We start from the raw sequence: 22,732 nt of genomic DNA, 5'->3' as shown, positions 1-22,732 counted from the left end.
AATGACTTTGGACGTCAGCCTCATATAGCCCATGTCTGAACTGGATGTCACGAGAGTCTCCATGTCAAAAATTGGGCTGCAGGGGTATCTGGCATTGTCTGGACCAAAAAGGTCAAACACTTTACTGGTGATCTCAAATGACCCAAATCTGAAATTTGGCCCCTCCTAAAATCATCCTTGGCTCACCTTGATTCAGAATATATATGGGCCTGGGGGTTTGTGGCCCTTGGTTTGGATGTGATTGAAGGAAAAACAAACAGCACTGCTCTTTTATGTATGTATATAGATTTTTACAATTACAAGAATTGTGACATCTCTCGTATACAATACAACATCATTAAAAAATTATGAAAGTGGCAATAAGTAAGCCCTGTATCATCTGTCACTGTACAGGTATACCCCGATATATGATACGCCTATATGCGATACCCCAGTTTAGCAATGAGGGTAGAAATAACACCATACCCTGCATAAATGGCCATGCCCTGGTTTAATGGTAGGCTCTCTGAGGTCTCATCCATGGTCGATGGGCCAAAATTTTGAATCACGTACATTCCTGTGGCCAGCTGAGCCTGCCCGCCTCCCGGGGTGTGCAGAAACTCTCTTGCAGCCCCCGCAACCATCACTCACACTTCACTAACCCATATTGTTCTTCACACCGGCAATCCCTGAGTGAGGAACTGTCTTACACTCACCCACCCCACATCATGTTCCATCACCAACATTATGCAAGCTGCTATCATAGTGCATTGTAACTGCGTATGAGCAGTGCCATGAGTAGAGCAGTGATACTAATCGTGTGCCGAGTGCGATTTTGTGTGAATTTTGGCCTAAATAAATTGATCATGTCTGGTAAGGGCACTGCACGTGGTGGTGCTACTGGAGACCCTAGTTGGGATGGTAAGCGGCCTGCTGTGTTGGTGCTGGCAATGTTCCCAAGAAGCATGCTCGTAAAACTGTGTCTCTGGAAGTGAAATTGGATACTCTTAAGCACCACGACAGAAGCGAAGGCGCGTGTGCCATCGCCTCGGCTGTCCACCTTACCCAGTCGACTGTCTCCACCGTTATCAAGAACGGGGAGGCTGTAACCTTATCCACCTCCTGTATCACCCACCATAGAAAGCCTGCGATGGAGGAGCTGGAGCGGATGCTCTGCATGTGGGTGGAGGACCAGAACAGGAAGAAGGAACCCACGAATTAGGCTTTCATTTGCACCAAGGTGAGGCGGAATCTTGATGATAGCAAAACATTTAAGGCTAGCCATGAGTGGTTTGACTGCTTCAAGAGGCGTGCAAGCCTGCGCCACGGGAAGATGTACGGTGAGGCGACGAGTGTAAATACGGTGGTGGTGGCAGCGTTTCCTGACGAGCTGAAGCACATCATTGCGGAGGGTGGCAAAGCAGGTTTTGAATTTTGATGAGACCGGGCTTTTTTGGAAGAGAATGTCCTCAAATACATTGCTTGCAACAGAGGAGAAGTCTACACCAGGGTTCAAGGCCTCGAAGGACCGGCTTACATTGCTGCTGGGAGTCAACACTGTGGGTGACATCAAGTTGAAACTGTTGCTGGTCTACCACTGTGAGAGCCCCAGGGCTCTGGTGGGGTGTGTGAAGGAGAATTTAGGGGTGATTTGGAAGTCAAACAAGAAGGCCTGACTGACTTCCGAGATCTGTTCTTCGTATTTTCACTCCTGCCTCTTTCGTGTCCTCAAGAGGTATTCCTCCAGGAAGAACTTATCCACCAGATTTCTTGTGGTGGTAGACAACGCGCCAAGCCACCCTCCTGCGATGGACTGGGCAAGCAACATAGTGGTGTTCCTGCCCCCCAACACCACGTCCTTGTTGCAACCCACGTACCAGGGAGTGATCGTGATGTTTAAGGCACATTACCTCCATCGCACTATGCAGCAGTTGGTGAGGGCCTGTGACAGCAATGACAAGATGACAGTGCAAACGTTCTGGAAAGGCTATAATATACGCCACGCCATAGAGAACATCATTGCAGCATGGCAGGAAGTCAACCATCCCACCATGAACATTGTGTGGCGGAAGCTGTGGCCAGAGTGCGTTCACGCCTTCACCAGCTTCCCCGAGGGCATGCAAGCTCCGCTGGTGCAACGTGTGCGGCAGGAAATTGTTCAACTGTCACATGAGGCGGGTATCGGGGAAGTTGACAAGGAGGATGTGGAGGAGGTCCTGGAAAGCCACATGGAGGAGCTTAGCAATGAGGAGCTCCTCAGTATGGATATGCAGTGGGCACACCAGGAGGCACAGGAGGAGGAGGAGGTCATCCCTGAAGTGTGAGCCCTCAATATGAAAATTCTATGGGAGATGGTGACCAAGTCAGACGTGGTCATTGGGCTTATGCGCACACATGACCCTCTCCCAGGACAAAGCAGGGATGCATCTGATTGGCTGGAGGAGGGGATGAAGATGTACAGGATGATGGTGGAGGAAAAGAAGAGGGCGGCCAGACAGACTACAATTGCTGCCATCTTCATACATTCCCCCACCATGCCAGCAACCCACAGAGGATCTCCCCAGCCCTCGACCAGCAGAGCATCTCCCCAGCCATTGACCAGGAGAGATACACCCAGGGCCTTCTCCCACCGAGGATGTGCTCGGCTCCAAGTGCTGGACCTCACCTCTGGCTGATCCCCATCTCCCGTGTCTCCGCTGTGGCACTCCGCCACTCCATCACCTTCCTTCCTTGCCCCAGCCTCCATCTCCCACACCACTTCAGCCACTGTCTCTGTCTCCCTCTCCACGACATGAGCCACCATATCTGTCTCCCTCACAATCTCATCAGTCATCGCAGCAGTCTCTCTCGCCACCTCACCGGTCATTGCAGCTGTTTCCCTCACCACCCCTTCTGTCATCGCATCGCACTCTATCATCATCCCCAGAGCCATCACATTGCACCCCATCGTCATCGCCTGAGTCATCGCATCACACCCCATCACCACCCCCAGAGCCAGTGCATCAGTCTCCCACTACCATCATCCCACCTCACCAGGCTTCCTCCCCATCTGACCTGCCCCCGGCGATGGGGTTTGAGGGCTTTGAGAAGGATGAGTGAGTGCTAGGGAGCACCACATGTCCCTTAGCCTCAGGGTGGATAGCAAGGATGACGACCAGGACCAGACATGGACTTAATAGAATTAAGTGATGAGAGGTGTTGGATATTGTCTGACCTATTTTTTATGATTTGCAGATTTTATTTGTTGGTTTAAGTGAGTTGTTTGCAGGTATTTGGCTTAGGTTAGCTACTTTTACAGCTGTTAGGCCATTTAGATTGGCTTTAAACTTGTTTTTGGCCTTATTTAGGTGGGTTTATGACTTGGTTGAGGGAGACATCCAATGCTGAAAAATGCATCCCTATACTTTATGTGTTAAATCTACCCCGATACAGTCATAACTCATTTTACGATGTTTCGGTTTACGATGTTTCGCCACAACGATTATAGAAAAGTTCCTCCCCAAAATTCAATTTACGATAAATTTCCCGCTATAATGATTTTGCCATTGGAAAGCGCCAGGCACACGCAAGGTGACCGTTGCTTGTCTCAGGCAAGATGGCGGCCCCAGCGTTCAGGTATTGTTATGGTTCAGGTCCCACCACTCCTTCAAAGCCCTGTCTTTTCAGTTTGTTTATGTGTGCCTCTGTTATTGTCACCTCTCAGCCAAACATTGTACTACAGTACAGTAATCCCTAGCACTTACTGAAAACGGACAAGCACAGGCGTAGATGGAGACATTTTAGCACAGTCTGGTGCACTAGTCCTCACTGCCTCCCGTGTGCTATGGTCTGCCTTCTTTATTGTACGAACAGTTGACTCATTCACCCCAAACATACGATTCCAAGACAATTCACAGGCGTAGGTGAAGACACTTTAGCACAGTCTGGTGCACTAGCCCTCACTGTCTCCTGTATGCTATGTTCTACCTTCTTTATTGTACTAACAGTTGACTCATTCACCCCAAACATACGGTTCCGAGTCAATTCACAGGCGTAGGTGGAGACACTTTAGCACAGTCTGGTGCGCTAGCCCTCACTGTCTCCCATGTGCTATGTTCTGCCTTCTTTATTGTACTAACAGTTGACTTATTCATCCCAAACATACGGTTCCGAGACAGTTCCCCATAAATCAATTCACCGTCAAAACATGGACGATTCCCCGTCAGGACAATTCGCACCCTGGACAATTCCCCGTCATTTTATAAATATACTTATTATTGATTAATTGATACTTTAATAACTAATTTTCACGGGATTTTATAACTCATATAAGTGAAAAACTAGTGTACTGTACTTGCTAAATAAATTGGTATGTAAATAAATGATGGGGAATTGTCCTGATGGCAATTTGTCGGTGACATTCCTTCCCTAAGTTTGTCCAAAACATTGACTTTCTCTGTCAATGACATCCCTTTACAAACCCAATTTGGTGTGTTACCCATGCATCACTAGCACCATGCTTAGGCCCCATGTTGACAAACAAGAAAAGCAATCACTGGAAGGCAGAAAAATAAGCCAAAAATAACGATTCACCAGTCACGCACGGTGTGACCATCGGATTCAAACTGACTGTGTGTTGCATGGTAGACCGACCTCCCACACACACACACACACACACACATGTATGCGCTCTGGCAGCGGCTAGGCATTTTTATATTTTATTTAGTTCTCTCGTATTAAAATTATTTATTTGAATACTATAATTTTATGTTTTAATTATTGTATGAAAAATTCGTGGATAACCAAAATCGCATGAAAAAAAATCCGTGTAAATTAAGAGATTAATGAGGATTTGTGTGCCCAGTGGTAAGGCCAGTGCCAATGTAGGCCCCAGTGCTGTGGTTGGTGCAGGTATGGGTCCCAGTGCTAAGGTTGGTGCAGGTATGGGCTGGATTCCTCTCCCCCTAACCTGTTCCTGTCTGACTCAGAGGCTGACCAATAGTGCCTGTAAGCACAGACTGTCCCCCAGCCTCGGGGAGGACGACTTTGAGATGACTTGGACCAACACAGGAAGGAATGAAGGTGGGTCATCATTTATGGTTCAGTCTTGGTTAGGTGACTTTGGGAAGTTGAGATGACATAACACCCCTTTTATAATGGGTTTCAATGTACCAATTTACGATAAAATCGGTATACGATATGGCATGACCTGACGTAACCCCATCGTAAAACGAGTAATGACTGTATACGATACCCCGCCTAATGATGGGTTTTTACCTAACCAGTTGGAATGTTAAATCAGGGTATACCTTTACCTTTTTTTTTTTTTTTTTTCCACTAGTGAATTCTTCAGAAGAACTGATGTTTTTGAGAAATGTGAAACCTGATTATTATTATTATTATATTTTTATTATTACTATTATGGATGTGGATGTGATAGGAAGTGTTATGAGGAACACACTGAGGTGGTTTGGCCATGTGGAGAGGATGGAGGATGAAAGACTGACGTAGAGAGTGTATGTGAGTGAGGTGGAGGGGGGAAGAGGGAGGGGGAGACCGAGGATGAGATGGAGGGATGGGGTGGAGAGGTATATGAGAGAGGGGGGTGTGAGTTGGGAGCAGGGCAGTGAAATGGCGGGGGACAGGACGACGTGGAGGCGATTTGTTTGTGGCCATCCCAAACGGGATTGAGGCATCTGGCAATAGATAGATAGATAGACTATTATTATTATTATTAATATTATGATTATTATTTCAGTATTATTATTATTATTATTATTATTATTATTATTATTATTATTACTCCTATTATTATTATTATTACATAATTCTTGTATATGTTTTTGTCATTAGTGGTCTCAAGATGGGAGTCAGTAACCTAACCCTATTTTTCCCATGAGTTATGCACTCTATTGTATGAGTTTGCATAAAGAAATTTATTGTTCTTAGTGTATGTTTCAGTATAAAGACATACTGACATTGTCCCTTTTCTTTCTTGTTTGAAAAAATATCTTATATCCTGAGGAAGGGGTGAGACCTGACACTGAATGTGTCAGCAGTATTACACGCTGGTTTTGTTATACGAGCATCTGCTACATAAGAAACCAGTGATACAAGAATGAGCAATTAGGACCCATCCATCCATCCATCATCCATTCCTACATTGCCCCATGAGAAGCGTAGGAGCCCAGGGCTAGGCAGTTGGTCCCGACATTTAAGATGAGAGTGACCAGCCTCACTCATCCCTGAATGGCATTACATGAGCAATCAACCCCAACCATCCCTTGGATATAAACCTTCACCAGCTCAATCCAATTGGAGTGCAATAATTACCCACTGAACCACCAGGCGCCACAATTTGGTTATATGGTTACCACCCAGCATAGTAAATGGTTTCCTGGTGTACAGGAAACCATTTGGCTTGTCACTCAGTGTAGAGTCACCCACAGGCAGAAGGAAGAGGAAAAAATGAAGGAAAGAAAGATAGAAGAGGGAGTGTAAAGTCACCCATAGGCAGAAGGACAAGTAATGAATGAAGGAAAGGAAGACAGAAGAGGATGGAAGGAAAGAAGGATGGAGGACAGGAAAGGGCAGACACCCAACAGCAGCACTACATTGAGTGAGTTGGTGGTGAGCGCCCCCACCAACCACAATTTCAAATTCAGTAATACGAGCATGAAAATCTGTCATTGCAAAAAATTTTTTGTTGCGTGTGGATGGTTGGAGAAGCTCGCCATTTCCCACTGGAAACTCAGCAGGGCTGTGATGTAGAGGTGCGTAGGAGGAGCTTGCGAGCCCCTCACCCTTTCCCACGTCCCACCTCACTCAGTGGTGGAGAGACTTAGGGGTGTTTCAACCAGACGGCGCTTATACCACTTTGTGAGTAAGGTTACCTACTTTATTCATTCTATTTCCTCCTGTTTGCTTCCATAACCATAATATACTACGTTGAGCCAACGGCCATACCACATTAAGTATACCGCTTCCCGTCTGATCAGCGAAGTTAAGCAACGTTGGGTCTGGTTAGTACTTGGATGGGTGACCGCCTGGGAACACCAGATGCTGTTGGCATCCCTACGTGTCAAGTGGGGTTGGTGGAGGATTAGTGCCCCTCCCTGTAAAACAATTAACTCTAAGCCCTTGGCCACCCCATCTGGGATACATGGCGTCTGGCAATGAATGAATGAATAATGCATATGGTAGTATTACAGGTGTTTCTAATCTTTATTCTTCCATAAAATATCCTGGATCTGGGTTGATGGAGGTCAGTAACCCTATTTTTCCCATGAGTAATGCACTCTGTTGTATGAGTTTGCATTATCTGAGCAATCCTTCATTAACCCTTCATTAGTCCTGTGGGGTATTCAAACGTGGTTAGTCTGGTAGGGTGTTACAACACCCCAGTACAAAAATACATGTAGTGTTACTAACATGTAAAATATATTCAAACTGCCACTTCAGCATATCTCTGCAATCACTAATGAAAAGATTGAATGCCTTGTAGGTGGTGTTTATTAATTTTTGATAATAAAATACAGTAAATTATAAGATCAGTAAAAAAATAACAAATGGATTCATATCTCATTTGTCAGGTAAACATGCACAGGAAAATACATTTTGTGATTTTTAAAACCAGTATAATGATAAACAATATGCAAAAACAAGATAAAAAAAACAATCTATATCACAATATGATCTAAATGGTTAGTTTGATGAGGTGACTGGACACCCCAGGGGTGGGGGGTGCCCCTCTCTCTCACTACAGCAGAGGCAGGACTAAACCAATCCACATGCCCCCTTCCCTTACTGAATCAGGAGAGTACTGGAATGGAGAGAAATATTCTAATTACCGGCTAGGAAATATGAGCTTTTAAAAAAATTTGGGATGTCAAAACACCCCACCTGACTAACAAAGGGTTAACATATTCCTATTGTATAACAAGACCTGCCTGTACGTTACAGTCCCTCCTCATTGCATGCTATTTCTTCTGCAGTGAGGCCATGGCAGTTAGGGAGGCTGTGTTGAGTCAGTCCCCAGAGTTCAAAAATGCCCGGGTTCATGCCTTTGACAATGCCACTGCAGTGTATGACCTTCTTTGTATCTCATTGGCAAGAAGGAAGCAGTTTAAGATATTAATTGAGGTAAGTGACAAATCTGAGAAAGTTTTAACAAATTAATGCATGTAGCACCAATTGAACATGGCAGTACTCCTGAGGTGGATGGCAATCTGGTGACAGGGAGAGCTGAAGCTTCTGTTTCACCAGTCCTCAGGACCTGTTCCTGATCATCTCCCTTTGCTGAATACCTTTAGTGTTTTCAGCAGCACAGAGAGTAGGCCAACATACTCTCGTAAACCTCTGCCTCCAACTGTCAATTCCACACTGCATGCTCATTAGACATCACACCTGTTCCAGTCCCCTTTAGCAATTGCTGCTGCAATATTAAGAGCAAATTTGGTTGTACCTCAGATTGCAACCACTGTCAGGAAGGGCTGGCAGCACAGGACTCTCCTGGTTGTCATCAAGTGACTGTGTCGACAGCGGTTGTTGCAACCACAGATTGTGCTTATCAGATGGGTTGGCTTTATATTTTACATACATCCATGGTCTTAGTATCAGTTTGAATTCTGTTCACTTCTTCCTTCAGTCTGTGTCCTCTCTAGCCCTAATCCTCACATAAACCCAAATCTCTCCCTCTGTTGACATATCCCCATTTAGGTTTTTTTGGTTACCATCTTTTCACAGACTTCCATAACAGGAGTGGCACATGTTGTTACATCAAATATGAATATGCAGTTGACAGTGTCTTGAACTTCATTTCTACTGACTTTGACTACTCGTGATACAAAGTAAATTACCTAAATATAACCAAATATACCTATATACAATAAAAGCTTGATTAACTGGAATGCATGGGGATTCTTCCATTCCAGATATGGAATTTTCTGGATAATCAAATGTTACTCTTAGAAATTTTGGGGGAGGTCAAACAAATGAAATAGTACCAAACTTGGGACTTTATTTCATAAAGTACATTATTCAATATTAGATACAGTACAGGTAAGATACAGTACAGGTACACTTATGCTCACTAATATCTGCCCAAGGGTATCCCCTTCTTACCTCAGAATACCCAGGGAAGAGGGGAAAGGGGGGACGAAATGAGCTCCACCTGCCACTACCCCAGCTCCCAACCATCTCCCATACCCCTACCGAACCCCCCACCCCACCCATCATTCTTAACTAGCAGTTACATCTCAAGCTGATTTAATGCATAACACTCTTGGTCCCACAACTAATACAAACAAAGAATATTAGGATATGTTAAAAGAATATAACTGTTAACCTGTTGCAGCAAGAAATTAATGCATTATGACATTGACAGTAAAACAAAAACTTTAACAGTGGCCACCTCAGGCCTCCTGTGTTGGGTGCACTGCTTTACACACACACACACACACACACACACACACACACACACACACACACACACACACACAGACAAATGAGGACAGTAATAAAGGAAAAGATGTCTGGATGGAGGGAAGTAACAAGTGGAGTCCCTCAAGGCTCAGTGTTGGCGCCAGTAATGTTCCTGATTTACGTAAATGATATGGTAGATGGAGTGAACAGTTATGCGAGTCTGTTTGCTGATGATGTAAAGATCTTGAGGAAGATAGAGGTTGAGGAGGATTGTAAAATACTGCAGGAGGATTTGGATAGGATACACAATTGGAGCCGGACGTGGGAAATGAAATTTAATGTAAAGAAATGTAAAATATTGGAAATGGGTAAAAGTACCAGGAGACCATCACTGAATTATTTTTTGGGTAATGAATTAATCACAAAAAGGAGAGAAGAGAAAGATTTGGGAGTGCTGGTCCAAGATAGTTTGTCACCAGAAAAGCACATTAACAAGATAGTTGGAGAGACTTATAAGCTCTTGACTAACATAAGAGTAGCATTTCATTATATGTATGAGGAAATGATGAAAAAATTGATAGTGGCCATGATCCGCCCCAGGTTAGAATATGCAGCGGTAGTGTGGTCCCCACACAAAAAGAAAGATATAAACAAGATTGAGAGAATACAAAGAACAGCAACCAAGATGGTCCCCAGTCTGACAGACCTGTCATACAGAGAGAGGCTGGAAAAACTGGATTTGCCTTCGTTAGAGGAAAGGAGAAAGAGGGGAGACATGATTGCAGTGTTCAGGACCATGGTGGGAGTAGATAAAATTGACAAAGAAGATCTGTTTGTATGGGATAAGAGAGCAACAAGAGGACATGGAATGAAATTGAAAAAGTCAAGCTGCTTGAAGGATATCAAGAAATATAGCTTTCCTTACAGAAGTATAGACTTATGGAATAGCCTGGACAAAGAGATCGTCCAGTCTAAAAACTTAAACGAGTTTAAAGTTAAATTCGACTTATTGAGAAACAGCGACGGAAACCCACGAGCATAGTACATTCCGTGTATATGACAATTAGGTATATTCTTAAATATTTGGAACGACTTAGACAAAGAGGTGGTGCATGAGAAAAACATTCATGTGTGTAAAGGTAGACTTGATAAATGTGGATATGGAGACAGGACAACACGAGCATTGCTCAGTTCCTGTATACTACAAATAGGTAAATACAAATAGGTAAATACACACACACACACACACACACACAGAGCAGCTACCAAGGAAAACAGACGTGGGCTGACAGCGCTCCATACCGAGCCATCACGGCCAGTGGCATTACCAAAACTGGTATCTTTATATGAGTCAAGCTCTGTACCAGGTTAGACTAAATGTTTTTTTTATTATTGAAAAAAAAAAAAAGAAGAAGACGTTTAAACAAGGCTTGTTCAAACAGAAAAGAGAACCGAGTAGCGAAAGATGCGCTCAGTCAGCTGATGTTTGTTTAGACTACAACTGCCCCAGGGAATGTAAGTACTCTGTGCTTTTAGTATTGCAAAATGGCCACATACTTTAGTAAAGCAAATTTGGAAAAGAAAAGGGATAAAGGTAGAAAGCAAGATGATGATTTCTACCAAGATCTGGTTGAAATGGAGACTCACAATAGACTGGTTGAACGTGTACACAAACTGCAGATGGCTTTCCAAAATGAAATTGATGAAATAAAGAAGCAGATGCACTTGCAAAAGGAAGAAATAGAAAAACTAGGAAGGGAGGTCAACAAGACAGACACAATCATATGTGAACTAACAGTGGAATTGAGTACACTTAGTAGGAAAATGAGTGAAATGGCAAGTACCGTAGTCAACCACGAGAGTATTATGGAAGAGTTCAAAAACAATACAGAGACAGTTAGGCAAATAAGCAGTCTGATAGACCAGAGCAATGATATTGAGGAGAAGATAACACAGGTGAATGAAGCTGTGCAGAGCTACAAAAATGATGTGGAAACCACGTATGCTGAAATGGTGAAAATAAAGAAAGACTTAGAAACAAGGGTGGAAGAAAAAAGCATTAAAAAGGAAGTGAAAAGAATAATCCAAAACAATCCAAAGTTAGTCAGAGATTCAGTAGATATCAACAAATCTATAGTAATCACTGGTATAGAAGAGGAAGAAGTAAAAAACAAGATCTCAAGAGACAAAAAGGAGATGGCAAATGTAATGAGCTTATTGAAAGAAGTATCTGAGGAAATCTGTGGTAAAGACACAGAGGAACACAAAAGGTTAGGGAAATACAAGAAAAGCAAATCAAGACCTCTAAAGGTAACTTTCCAGGGTGTAAACACCATGGAGAAGATACTAAAATATGCAAAGAATCATATGGAAAAAGAGGAGTTCAAAAATGTATGGTAAAAAGATGCCTAACACAAGAGGAACTGGAATTACTGAAAGAGAAGAGAGAGGAAGCAAAAACAAAAAATGAGGGAAGATCAGAAGAGGAGAAGAACATTTTTTTTACAAAGTAATAGGATTGCAGGTACGAAAGTGGTACATAAACAGGAGGGAATAAAAAGGAGGAAGGTAGTAGAACAATGTCATGACAAGTATATAAACAAGATGATAAAGTTGATGTACTCAAATGTGGATGGAATAGTATCTAAATTATTAGAGATGAATGATTGTCAGAGAAAATGAACGACATATAATATGCCTAACTGAAACAAAATTAACACCAAGGATATCCAATGACATACTAAACTTAGAGGAATACAATATATGGAGAAGAGATAGAAACTTAAAAAAAGGAGGAGGAATTATAATATTAACTAAGAAAAATCTAAAAGTTAATGAAATAAAACTAGGTATACCCTCACAAGTAGAACTGATTGCAGTAGAGATCAACACATCTGAAGGGAAAGTAGTTGTAGCCAATTTGTACATGCCACCCAGATCAAACACATGGGAAAGAGACGAATATGAGGACCTGGCAGAGAGTACAATTCAGAGTTTAAGAGCATTACTACATAAAATGGAAGAGAAATCGGAAAGAATTATACTAACTGGAGATTTTAATACATATATAAATTGGAATACTCTAGATATAATAAGCCAAGAAAGCTGTAGGGACCAAAAGCTCCTGGATCTCGTGCAAGAGTTTATCCTAATGCAACATGTGAGGGAAACCACCAGAAAAAGAGGACTCAATGTACCTTCAATGCTAGATCTCATATTTACTAGGCAAGAAAATGATATTGACAGTTTAATATATCACCCTCCACTCGGCAAAAGCGATCATGCAGTACTAAATTGCAACTTCAGGATAGCATATGACATAGTTAACAGCAATGAAAGTTACAAAAAGAGCCTAAACTAGAAAAAGGAAAATTATCAAGACCTAAAGAAGTATTTCTTAGAAGTTGATTGGGAAAAAGAGCTTAGAAGACAAGATTTAAATGCTGTATATAAAAAATTCTGTGAATTTTATGAAATAGGAGTCCAGAAGTACATCCCACAGCACAAAGAAGCAGATAAGAAAATACAGAAATGGTTCAATACAGAATGTAAAAAATCAAAAGAAAGAAGAGATTTGTTGTGGAATAGATACAGAAGACACAATAGTGAAAGGGCATATGATAATTACAAACAGGCAAGAAATGATTTTACAAGAATAAGGAGGGAAGCCCAAAAACAGTTTGAGGAGGATATAATAAATAAAAGTAGTGATCAACCGAAGCTATTTTACAGCTACATCAGAAGCAAAACCAAAGTAAAAGATATACAGTAATCCCTCTAATATCCGAACACCCAATATCCGAACATCCCCACTAACCGGACATAATCGTCCCGGGATCCAACATTCCCAAAATGGTCCGAAAACCGCCAAAAAAAAAAAAAAAAAAAAAAAAAAAAAAAAAAAAGAAATTTTCCCGCCCATAATTTGAACTTGCCACGCGCGGCGCGGGACAGCTTTGTTGTGGCGCATCATTCCTCCAATGTCCGATAGAGCGCCGCTGCATCCTCCCCACTTTCCGCCTGTCTCTCGCCGCGAGTGCACGCTCGTCGTCATGGCTGCCCACGTGCTCACTTTTGTGGTGGTGCCTTACCTGCTGCAGGCACTCCTGCTGCTCTCGGGCCTCCTCTTAGTGTGTGTGATGATGGCCCCGCCGCCTGAGAAGAGGAAGAGAGTGGTGTTGACTCTGGAGAAGAAACGGGAGATATTGGAGAAAGTAGATGCGGGGTGGTCTTCTTCCCGCATCCTGCGCGAGTTCAACCTGGCCTGATCTACTTTGTTTGATATCAAGAGATCCTGAGACAAACTCATGCAGTACACGGCTGACTTCTTGTCGAGAAGCAAACGCAACGTGGAGAGGAAGGTGATGTTTACTCCCAAGTTTGCTGAAATCGACCGCTCCACGTTGATTTGGTATCGACAGCAACGTGCTGCTGGTGTGATGGTATGTGGAATGGAGCTGAAGGCTGCTGCTGAGAAGTTCGCCAGGCTTCACGACGCCCTAGACTTCAAGGCATGCGAGGGTTGGCTCTTCGCGTTCAAGTTACGGCATGGCCTTACCAACCGTAAAGCTCATGGCGAAGCTTTGGACGCTAACGAGGATGGAGTTGACGAGTTTCGGCACAAGGTGAAGGGCTTGATCGACAGGGAGGGCCTCACTCTCGGTCAAGTCTACAATGCTGACGAAACTGGTTTATTCTATCGCTCTTTGCCAACGAACACTCTAGCCGAGGAGACGGAGAAGCGTGTACCTAGCCGCAAGCTCTCCAAGGAACAGATATCTGCTTTGTGTTGTGCCAATGCTAACAGCATGCACCGGCTTAAGCCCGTTGTTGTTGGCCGTTCAAAACAGCCTCAGTGTCTTCGTGGGGTGATGGATGTCCTTCCTGTCGTCTGGTACCATTCTTTGAAGGCATGATTTACAGCCCAGATCTTCAAAGAGTGGTTCCACCGCCACTTCGTCAAGGAGGTCATCAATTACCAGATGAAGACACTGGGAATCCTGCGCGACCAGGTAAAGGCCCTCCTCCTCGACAATGCACCTGCCCACCTGTGCGACAAGGAATTGGTGGCTGAGAATGGCCAGATTAGGTGCATGTTTCTGCCACCTAATACTACTGCTCACATCCAACCAATGGACCAAGGAATGATCGTGGCAACAAAGTGCCTATACCGCCGGAAGTTCCTGGACGAGGTGATGGTTGTTCTCGAGGACGAGGATGAGCGCAGGGAGGGACGGGACACACGAGGCCAGCGGACTTTGGAAAACCTTCGCCGCTACAACATCGTCTGCAGTCTACAACTGGGGCAGTGCATGGAAGGAAGTCCCTGTCAAGACTCTAGAAAATGGTTGGTCTCGTCTGCTTCTCGGAACGGATGTGGAGCACAATTTTCTAGGGTTTGACGTGGATGACTTCCATGCACGGCTAAGTATGCACGGCAACGATGTTGATGTGGACGATGTGCGTGAGTGGTTGGATGACGATGAGGGAGATCCTGGGTATCAGACATTGTCTGATATCGAGATTGCGTCTTCAGTTGCAGGTGTCAGTACCCAGCTTGAAGATTCCGACGAGGACGGCGACGATGATGCGGACTCCTCTCAGCATGACACTACTCCAGCCATCCCCAAGCTGAGCGCACTCTGGGAACACCTAGAGTTCGTTCTTGACTACCTGGAACACCCGGACTGTGACAGGGAGATGGGGCCCTTGGGACTTGTGGAGGAAGTGCGTGCTTTCAGGCAGCGCATCATCAATCGTCAGAATCGTCGGTCCTTGCGTTAATCAACGATTGACAGTTTTTTCAGACCTGTGACCCCCGCTGTGCCCAGCCCTGGCTCCACTCCGTTGCCTCCCCAAGACAAGCCCTCATGCTCCAAGCCACAGCCCAGCACATCAGCCACGGTGGAGTCACCGCTCGACGTGAGTTTGCATCTGTCTTCAGAGTCCTCTGCAGTGGGTACGCCATCACCACGACCCAGCGACGCACCCCTAGGTCACCTGCCAGTGATACTCTCGGACTCTGACGGTGATTAAACAGCAAGAACTTCTCCACTAGACCACACGGGAATTTACAGTGTTGTGCAGTGATAAAAACAGTGTTGTGTTAAGGATTTACAGTTGTGAGAGTAAAGACTAATTTGGAACAAGATTTAATGTAAACAGACTTGTTTGTTTTTGCTTTAGAAAATTATTAGAAGAATGGGAAAGTTAAAGCGCAGAGTGCAACACTTAGTAAGTTACAATGGAGCATTAGTTAGACAAGAGTGCACACTGTGAAGAGAACGGACTTCTGTGTGCGATTGACTAAGTTCAGTGCAAGACTTCATGAACAGTGTACTGGAAGTGCTTCAGGAAATCCTTCTTACTGTCAGAGTCCGAGAGGAGGCGGTTATTCATCGAGATGGCCATGGACTTGCTGTAAGTAGGCAGAATGTTTCATACTGTACTTTTTTCCATACTATACTTACCTCATTTCACTCTTTAATGTCCTTAATTGGTGTGAATAGGGTGTTAGGAGCTAAGCATGTGCAGTAGGAAGGTGTTTTTCTGAGTTAGGCTAGGTTAGGTTCCATAAGTACCAGTCCAGGAGCCAATAACCAGAATGTTTAATATTGTATGAACCTACTTCTAAACCCTCATTTTATGCATCTTTTGCATTTATTTCAGTCATTTATTTGCCTTTTTGGTGTGATTTGGGTCTTAAATAGGTGCTATGCATGTCTGGAGGGAGTTGTATGGGTGTTTCTCTGAGTTAGGGTCCATAAGTACAAGTCCATAAGCTGGGGCCCAATATCCGGACAGAACCAGTATCCGGACCTGCCTATGGCCCTATTACGTCGGATATTGGAGGGATTACTATAATACAATCCATTACGGACGAAGAAATCACCTATACACAAGAGAAAGATATTTGTGAAGCACTAAATAAGAATTTCCAATCAGTTTTTACAGAAGAAAAAATTTTTGAGAGGGATTATGTGGAACATGCATGTCCACACATACTACCAGATATACAAATATCAGAAAATGTAATACAGGAGGAGTTAAGTAAATTAGGCAGAGGAAAAGCAAATGGTCCTGATGAGATTTCATGTTTGGTGCTACGAGAATGTGCAAAGGAGTTAAGTAAACCATTATTTGTAATTTTCAAGAAATCCTCGAGTCAAGGTGAACTACCTGATATTTGGAAGAAAGCAAATATTGTCCCCTTATTCAAGAAAGGGAATACACAAAATCCACTCAACTACTGACCAGTATCGCTGACCAGTGTTGTAAGCAAGGTATTAGAAAAGCTTATAAGAAAAGCTTGGGTAAATCATCTAGAAGAACACAATATGATAACAGAAAGACAGTTTGGTTTCAGAAAAGGAAAATCATGTGTTACTAATCTGTTGAGCTACTATGACAGAGTAACAGACGCAGTACAGGAAAGAGAAGGATGGGTGGACAGTATCTATTTAGATTTCAAGAAAGCTTTTGACACAGTACCACACCAAAGACTTTAATGGAAACTATACCATCAAGGAGGAATTCGAGGCAAACTGTTTTGTTGGATGCAAGATTTTCTCATAAAAAGAGAAATGAGAACAGTACTAAGGGGAAATTACTCATCATGGAAAGAAGTGACTAGTGGAGTACCACAGGGCTCAGTGCTGGCACCATTCATGTTTTTAGTGTATATAAATGATATAGACAGTAACACTGGAAATGAAAGCTATCTAAATATGTCTGCGGATGATGCAAAATACAAAGGAGAATTACTAACTCAGACTCTTGTAAAGAGCTACATGAAGAATTAAATAAAATTCATGAATGGAGTAATACATGGCAAATGGAATTCAATGTGGAGAAGTGTCATGTTATCAAGTTTGGTAAAAGTGGAAAAAGACCTGATTGGGATTATAAGTTAGGAAATAAAACCCTACACACATCAGAAAGAGAGAAGGACCTAGGTGTGATTATCAATAACAGACTATCTCCGGCTGGCCACATCAGTGAGAAGGTACAGAACATGTATACACTGCTTGCAAATGAGAACAGCATTCACATACATAAATGAAGACATGCTGAGAAGGATAATAACATCATTCATCAGACCAACCCTGGAGTATGCATCAGTAGTCTGGAGCCCTCATCTCAAAAAACACATAGACAAGATTAAAAAAGTTCAAAGGACTGCTACAAGATGGGTACCAAGCTTAAGGGATCTAAGCTACGAAGAAAGACTAAATAAACTGAATCTACCAACACTACAGGAGAGAAGGAAAAGAGGTGACATGATTATGCTATATAAATGCTTATTAGGGAAGGAGAAAATAGACATAAATGATTACTTAACCCCTAAAACGCGGCTGTGTACGGCTGATCCCCCTGCTGTGGCGGGGTTGTAGCGGGGTCTGAGTACCTGTGGGAAAATATTTGCCAAAAATCAGAGATTAACCCTAGAGCATTAAAATTTGTATGGCATATAGTACTTACATTCAGCTTTCTCCTGAGACACATATTGAGCCTTTGTGGACTACCAAAGGACTTGTGAAGACTTGCAAAGTTGGGTAACAAACTATTCACTTTCACACCTCCAGAAACCCGGTTTTCTTTCTACCACAGCCTCAATCTGTCACAGTACACTTTATACAACAACGTACAGGTTGTTTGGAATCCGTATTTGTACAATAAGCACTGAAAATAAGGCTAAAATGAACGGAGCGCACGGCCGACATGCAGCGCGGCGGCGATCTTCCCGTCACTATTTAGCCTTTTCACAGCTAAAAACACGTATACTACATTATTTTCCATCATAGTACTTCGCAAACGTTCGCTTGTCACTATTACAGCCATAAAAATCACTGTCACTGCCAGTATTGTGGATCGGGAATGAGGAAGACCACCGCGGCGCGAGTTTATTCAGCCTTACTGCAGGCACTTTATTCTCGCTCTGGTCGGCCACTCGCACTTCATTTCTGTCGCTCACTTTCACTCTAGCTGTCCGTTTTTTGCCTTATTCATCAGTGTCACTGTCCATTGTTATAAAAATAATATTTTCTACACAACAAACTGTCACTGTCAGAACATAGAATAGGAACATATGCTTTCAACTTCTTACACTGGAGTGACTGTCACTCGCAATATTTATATTATTACTATGTACAATTATTTACACCAAAAAACACTGTCACTGTCAGTGCTTTTACAAGTACATACACTAATTTACACTCATCAGACTGTCACTGTCAGTACGTAAAAGAAAACTAAACACTAGTATCACTGTCACTCTCAGTATTATTTCCAAGAATCTTACCCTTATTTTCAATATCTAGTCAGGCTGTGGTAGTCAAAGAAACACGGGTAAGCACAGGGGAATTTTGCACTCTTTGCACTGCAAGGAGGTGCGCCTAAAGGTTCTGTCCTGCCTGGTAGTGTGGCTGCACACATGACACCTCCTCAGTGCTTTTCCCCTCTTGGCAGTGGCAGGTAGTGGCTCCAGGCGGTGTCGCTGAAGGTAGGCCTGACACTGTAGGCGGTCTGGAGGTGTCTGAGGGTGGCGTTTGGGACCTGATGCAAGTACCTGGCCATAACGCTGAAGCAGCTGGTAGACACAAGTCTTAGAAAATCTTCGGAGAGAGTAGTTTGCTGGCTTCCTGTTCTTGATTTTATACAGGATGAAGGCGTTCAGCATGCACATATCAATCAAGTGCAAGAACACCTTCCTGTACCAACGACGATTCTTCCTCAGGCAGTCTATCTCTCCGATCATCATGTCAGACTTGTCCACCAGCTGCATATTGACGTTGTAGTCAATGACAGCATCAGGCTTCATCACAGGCTCGCCAGTCCTTCTGTCGACCTTCCCTGTGGCCAGCATTTCCCCCTTGTGTACTGTGGTGAGCACATTCACGACTCTCTTATCATGCCACCTGATCGCAAGCATCTTGTCAGTTTTCTTCAGGTGAACGTCTCCCCGCTTTGATTTTTCAGCCTCGGGGAAGGCAGGGTAGTGTGCCCTATTGCTCCTGACAGTGCCACAGGATCCGACGCCGTGTTCAGAAAGGTACTTGGCGAGTTTAGGAGCTGTATAGTAATTGTCCGTATACAGGACATGATTCTCGCCAAAGTACATTTCCAAAAGCAATTTCACCATAGAACCAGAGAATCCAAGGGGGTCAGTCTTGTCCAAATCGACATTGCTGGCGGTGTAAATCACGAAGTCTAAGATGAACCCCGTCTTGCAGTCGCACAGCACGAAAAACTTGATTCCAAAGCGGTGCCGTTTGCTTGGAATATACTGCACAAACCGAAGACGGCCCCTGAACAAAACGAAGGACTCGTCAATCACCACTTTCTTGAAAGGGCGCAGGAACCTCGTAAACTTATCCTTGATCAAGTTCAGGATTCCCCTCACTTTCCATAATGGGTCAGTTCGGGAAGGCTCATCATTGTTCGTGAAGTGAAGGTAAGTCATGAGCTGCCTAAAACGATCGCGGCTCATGTATTTATTGAAGATTGGTGTTGGGCAAAGATCGTCTGAACTCCAGTATTCCTCCAGCTTATGTTTCCAATTGTGGGGCATCAATAACATCAACCCAATAAATACAAAGAGTTCCCTGATCGTTAGAGGCACCCATGCTGCCATCCGCGACGTGGATGGCGTTGCCGCCTCACCTTCTCCTTCACGAACTGCAGCAGATTGCCCCTCGTACCTGTTCATCTCGGTACAAATCTGCTCCATTACCTCGTTGTCAAGGAAGGCCAACAGGTAGTCCAAGCATTCACCATCCTCTTGGACAGGGAAGTCAGCCTGAACTCCACACCCACTGTCATCAAAGGGGAGATCTTCCGGCACAAAATCTGAGCCCTCTGATCACACGAAGGCATCAAGAGTGCCCTGCCTAGGCTGGGAGGTGCTGGGGGCGACGGGGGGTGAGGCAGGTCATGTGGGAGTGGGTGAGGCAGGCGGTGAGACAGTGCGTGAGGCAGAGGCTGTCCTAGGTCGTGTTGGTGTAGTGGTGGTGGTGGTGGGGAGATTATCAGAGGGTTCAAAGTCACTCGCGGTGGCGTGACTGGCGAGTTGCCTAGTGCGAGTTTCCTTATGAGCTAGCCTTACACTAGGGGACAAAGTTCTAGCTCTACTACCACGAACACTGGGCCTACGGAAACCTCTACTACGTAAAGTTGAAGGTCTACTTCCCTTCCGAGGTGGTGAAGGCGGCTCTGAAGACTCAGGAGACAGGGCAGCTGAAGAGGAGGACGAGAGAATGGGGCTGGGAGTGCGTGATGGGCTGGCGGTGGCGTGACGTGGCGTAGGGGACAATGGCTGTGAACCGGGGTCACCACTCCTTTTCCTCTTGGCCCCCTTTCCATATTCTAAGCCCCTTTTCACAGGAGCCTTGCCTGTTGAGGTGCTTGGCACAGAAACAGTCACTTCTGGCACAGACTCAGCACTCGATTGCGTGTCAGACTCTGCCAGGCTTGACCAAACACCGACATCACTCTCATAATCCATGGACGCTTTCAATAGTTCACTGGCTATTGCAGAGTCACTCAGTCCCTTAGCAGTTCCTGGTAAGGTTTTGAACGGGGTTGAGGTCACAAAACCCTTTTTCGGAGGGCTGGAAGGCACAGACTCGGAAGAGCTTGAATTTGACATGGTGTCACCTTGGAAGATTCGCGTGGACTGACGCTAAACAGGGGCAAACCGCGCGAAAAAATCACAGTGTGACAACTGGGGAAACAAGCGTTTCCCAATAGCAGAAAGTGCTTGCGAGATGACGGCGCAGATTGACACGTATGAGCCGTCTGCGCACTGTCATATCGCACGACGAGGGAGGGCCGCGCATCGGTGCGTGGGTGGGTAAAAAAAATGAAACTTGGCAACAACCGAGGTCAGTAGTACAAAGGTCAAGTGTGCTAAACGTAGCTCAAGGATGGCGGTACTGATAGACAATACCAGCTGGAGCTTGCTTGCCCGCGGTTATTCAAAATTAACTCAAATCGCAAACGCGACGATCCGCCGTTCTGTCCTTTGGGCCGACCGTCGCAAAAGCGACGATCTGCGTTTAAGGGGTTAACCTATGGGGAAGCATCAGCAAGAGGACACTGCAAAAAAATGCATAAGAAGAGAGGTGATAAAGGCGTAAGGAAATTCAGTTTCCCAAACAGAGCAATTGATCAGTGGAATGCACTACCGAATGAAATAGTGTGTGCCAAAACAATTCACAAATTTAAGGATATGTATGATAAATATGGTTTAAGACACGGAACAGTACGAGCTTGACTCATTCCTGTAAAGATACATTTAGGTAAGAACACACACACTCGCTGGCGCAGTGGTAACGTTCTCGCTTGCCATCTGATAGACGGGAGTTCACGCCTCGCTCAGGTTGTGAAAAGTTTCACTGGCAAAGTGGGTGGTCACTGTCCCCCTCGAGCAAGGGGATGGGTGTGTGCGTGTGTGAAGGTCACAGCCTTGCCCTTAGATCGAACTATATGAGCTCTCAGCTCCCTTCCGGGAGGGTAAAAGCTGATGATCACGACCATCAAGTGATCCTGACCGACCCGGTGAATTACACACACACACACACACACACACACACACACACACACACACACACACACACACACACACACACACACACATGCACACACACTGAAAAACACAGACATAAACACACCCAAACATGCAGGCACAGACACGGACGCATGCAAACACCCAACGCATATGGCCTGGGATGACCATTGTTAATGTGTTTGTTTTATTGTCAACATTATAATGTATTAGTTTCTTGCTGCATTATGTTCATAGTCATATTATATACTTTTTGCATATCTTAGTGCTTTATATTTGTGTATTAGTAATGTGACTATGGGTGTAAAGTACGAGGTTAGCTTGAGATGTAACTGCCAGTTAAGATGACGAGTGGGGGGCTGGGAGGGGTAGGGGTATGGGGGAGGATTGGGAGCTGGGGTAGAGGCGGGTATATGGGGGTACGAAGGGGGCACCCCTGAGCAGACATTAGTGATTGTGAGTGTACGCTACAATACACACAAAATGACAACAAGAGAAATTGTACAGGACTGAACACAAATGAGCAAACATTACCAAAAATTATTTAAAGAAAACTATATATTACAGGCAAAAATAATTTTGAAAACTTAGCTGCGTACACTACTTTATCCTGTACTGTACAAAACTAATCAAGAATTATAGGGGGATGACCGGTAACGGGAATATTTTCGACCCCATGCTGGATTGAATTCGCTTTCCGGTTATACTGATGTGCCAGTGCATCGGATGCTGGTTAATCGAGCTTTTACTGTAGTTTATCACTCCCCCAGTGCATCTTCAGAACCC

The 22,732-nt window shown here is 44.3% G+C and overlaps 1 protein-coding gene and 1 non-coding gene across 2 annotated transcripts in view; both read left to right on the top strand.

The window, feature by feature from the left end:
• Window positions 1-22,732, top strand: part of Ttc7 (tetratricopeptide repeat domain 7) — a 486,033-nt gene that overhangs the window by 167,953 nt on the left and 295,348 nt on the right. The window contains exon 8 of the mRNA XM_080281945.1: window positions 7,953-8,100. Within this exon, the coding sequence (XP_080138071.1) occupies window positions 7,953-8,100 (148 nt within the window). The remainder of the gene's footprint in view (window positions 1-7,952; window positions 8,101-22,732) is intronic.
• Window positions 6,911-7,029, top strand: LOC145412004 (5S ribosomal RNA). Its single transcript, XR_013899515.1, has one exon. It is a non-coding gene; the product is annotated as a 5S ribosomal RNA (ribosomal RNA).

This window comes from Coenobita brevimanus, chromosome 91 (genome assembly GCF_032717465.1).
Source record: "Coenobita brevimanus isolate Jiangsu-jjx chromosome 91, ASM3271746v2, whole genome shotgun sequence".
Taxonomy (NCBI): Eukaryota; Metazoa; Arthropoda; class Malacostraca; order Decapoda; family Coenobitidae; genus Coenobita; species Coenobita brevimanus.
This window is presented reverse-complemented; position numbering and strand designations above follow the sequence as displayed.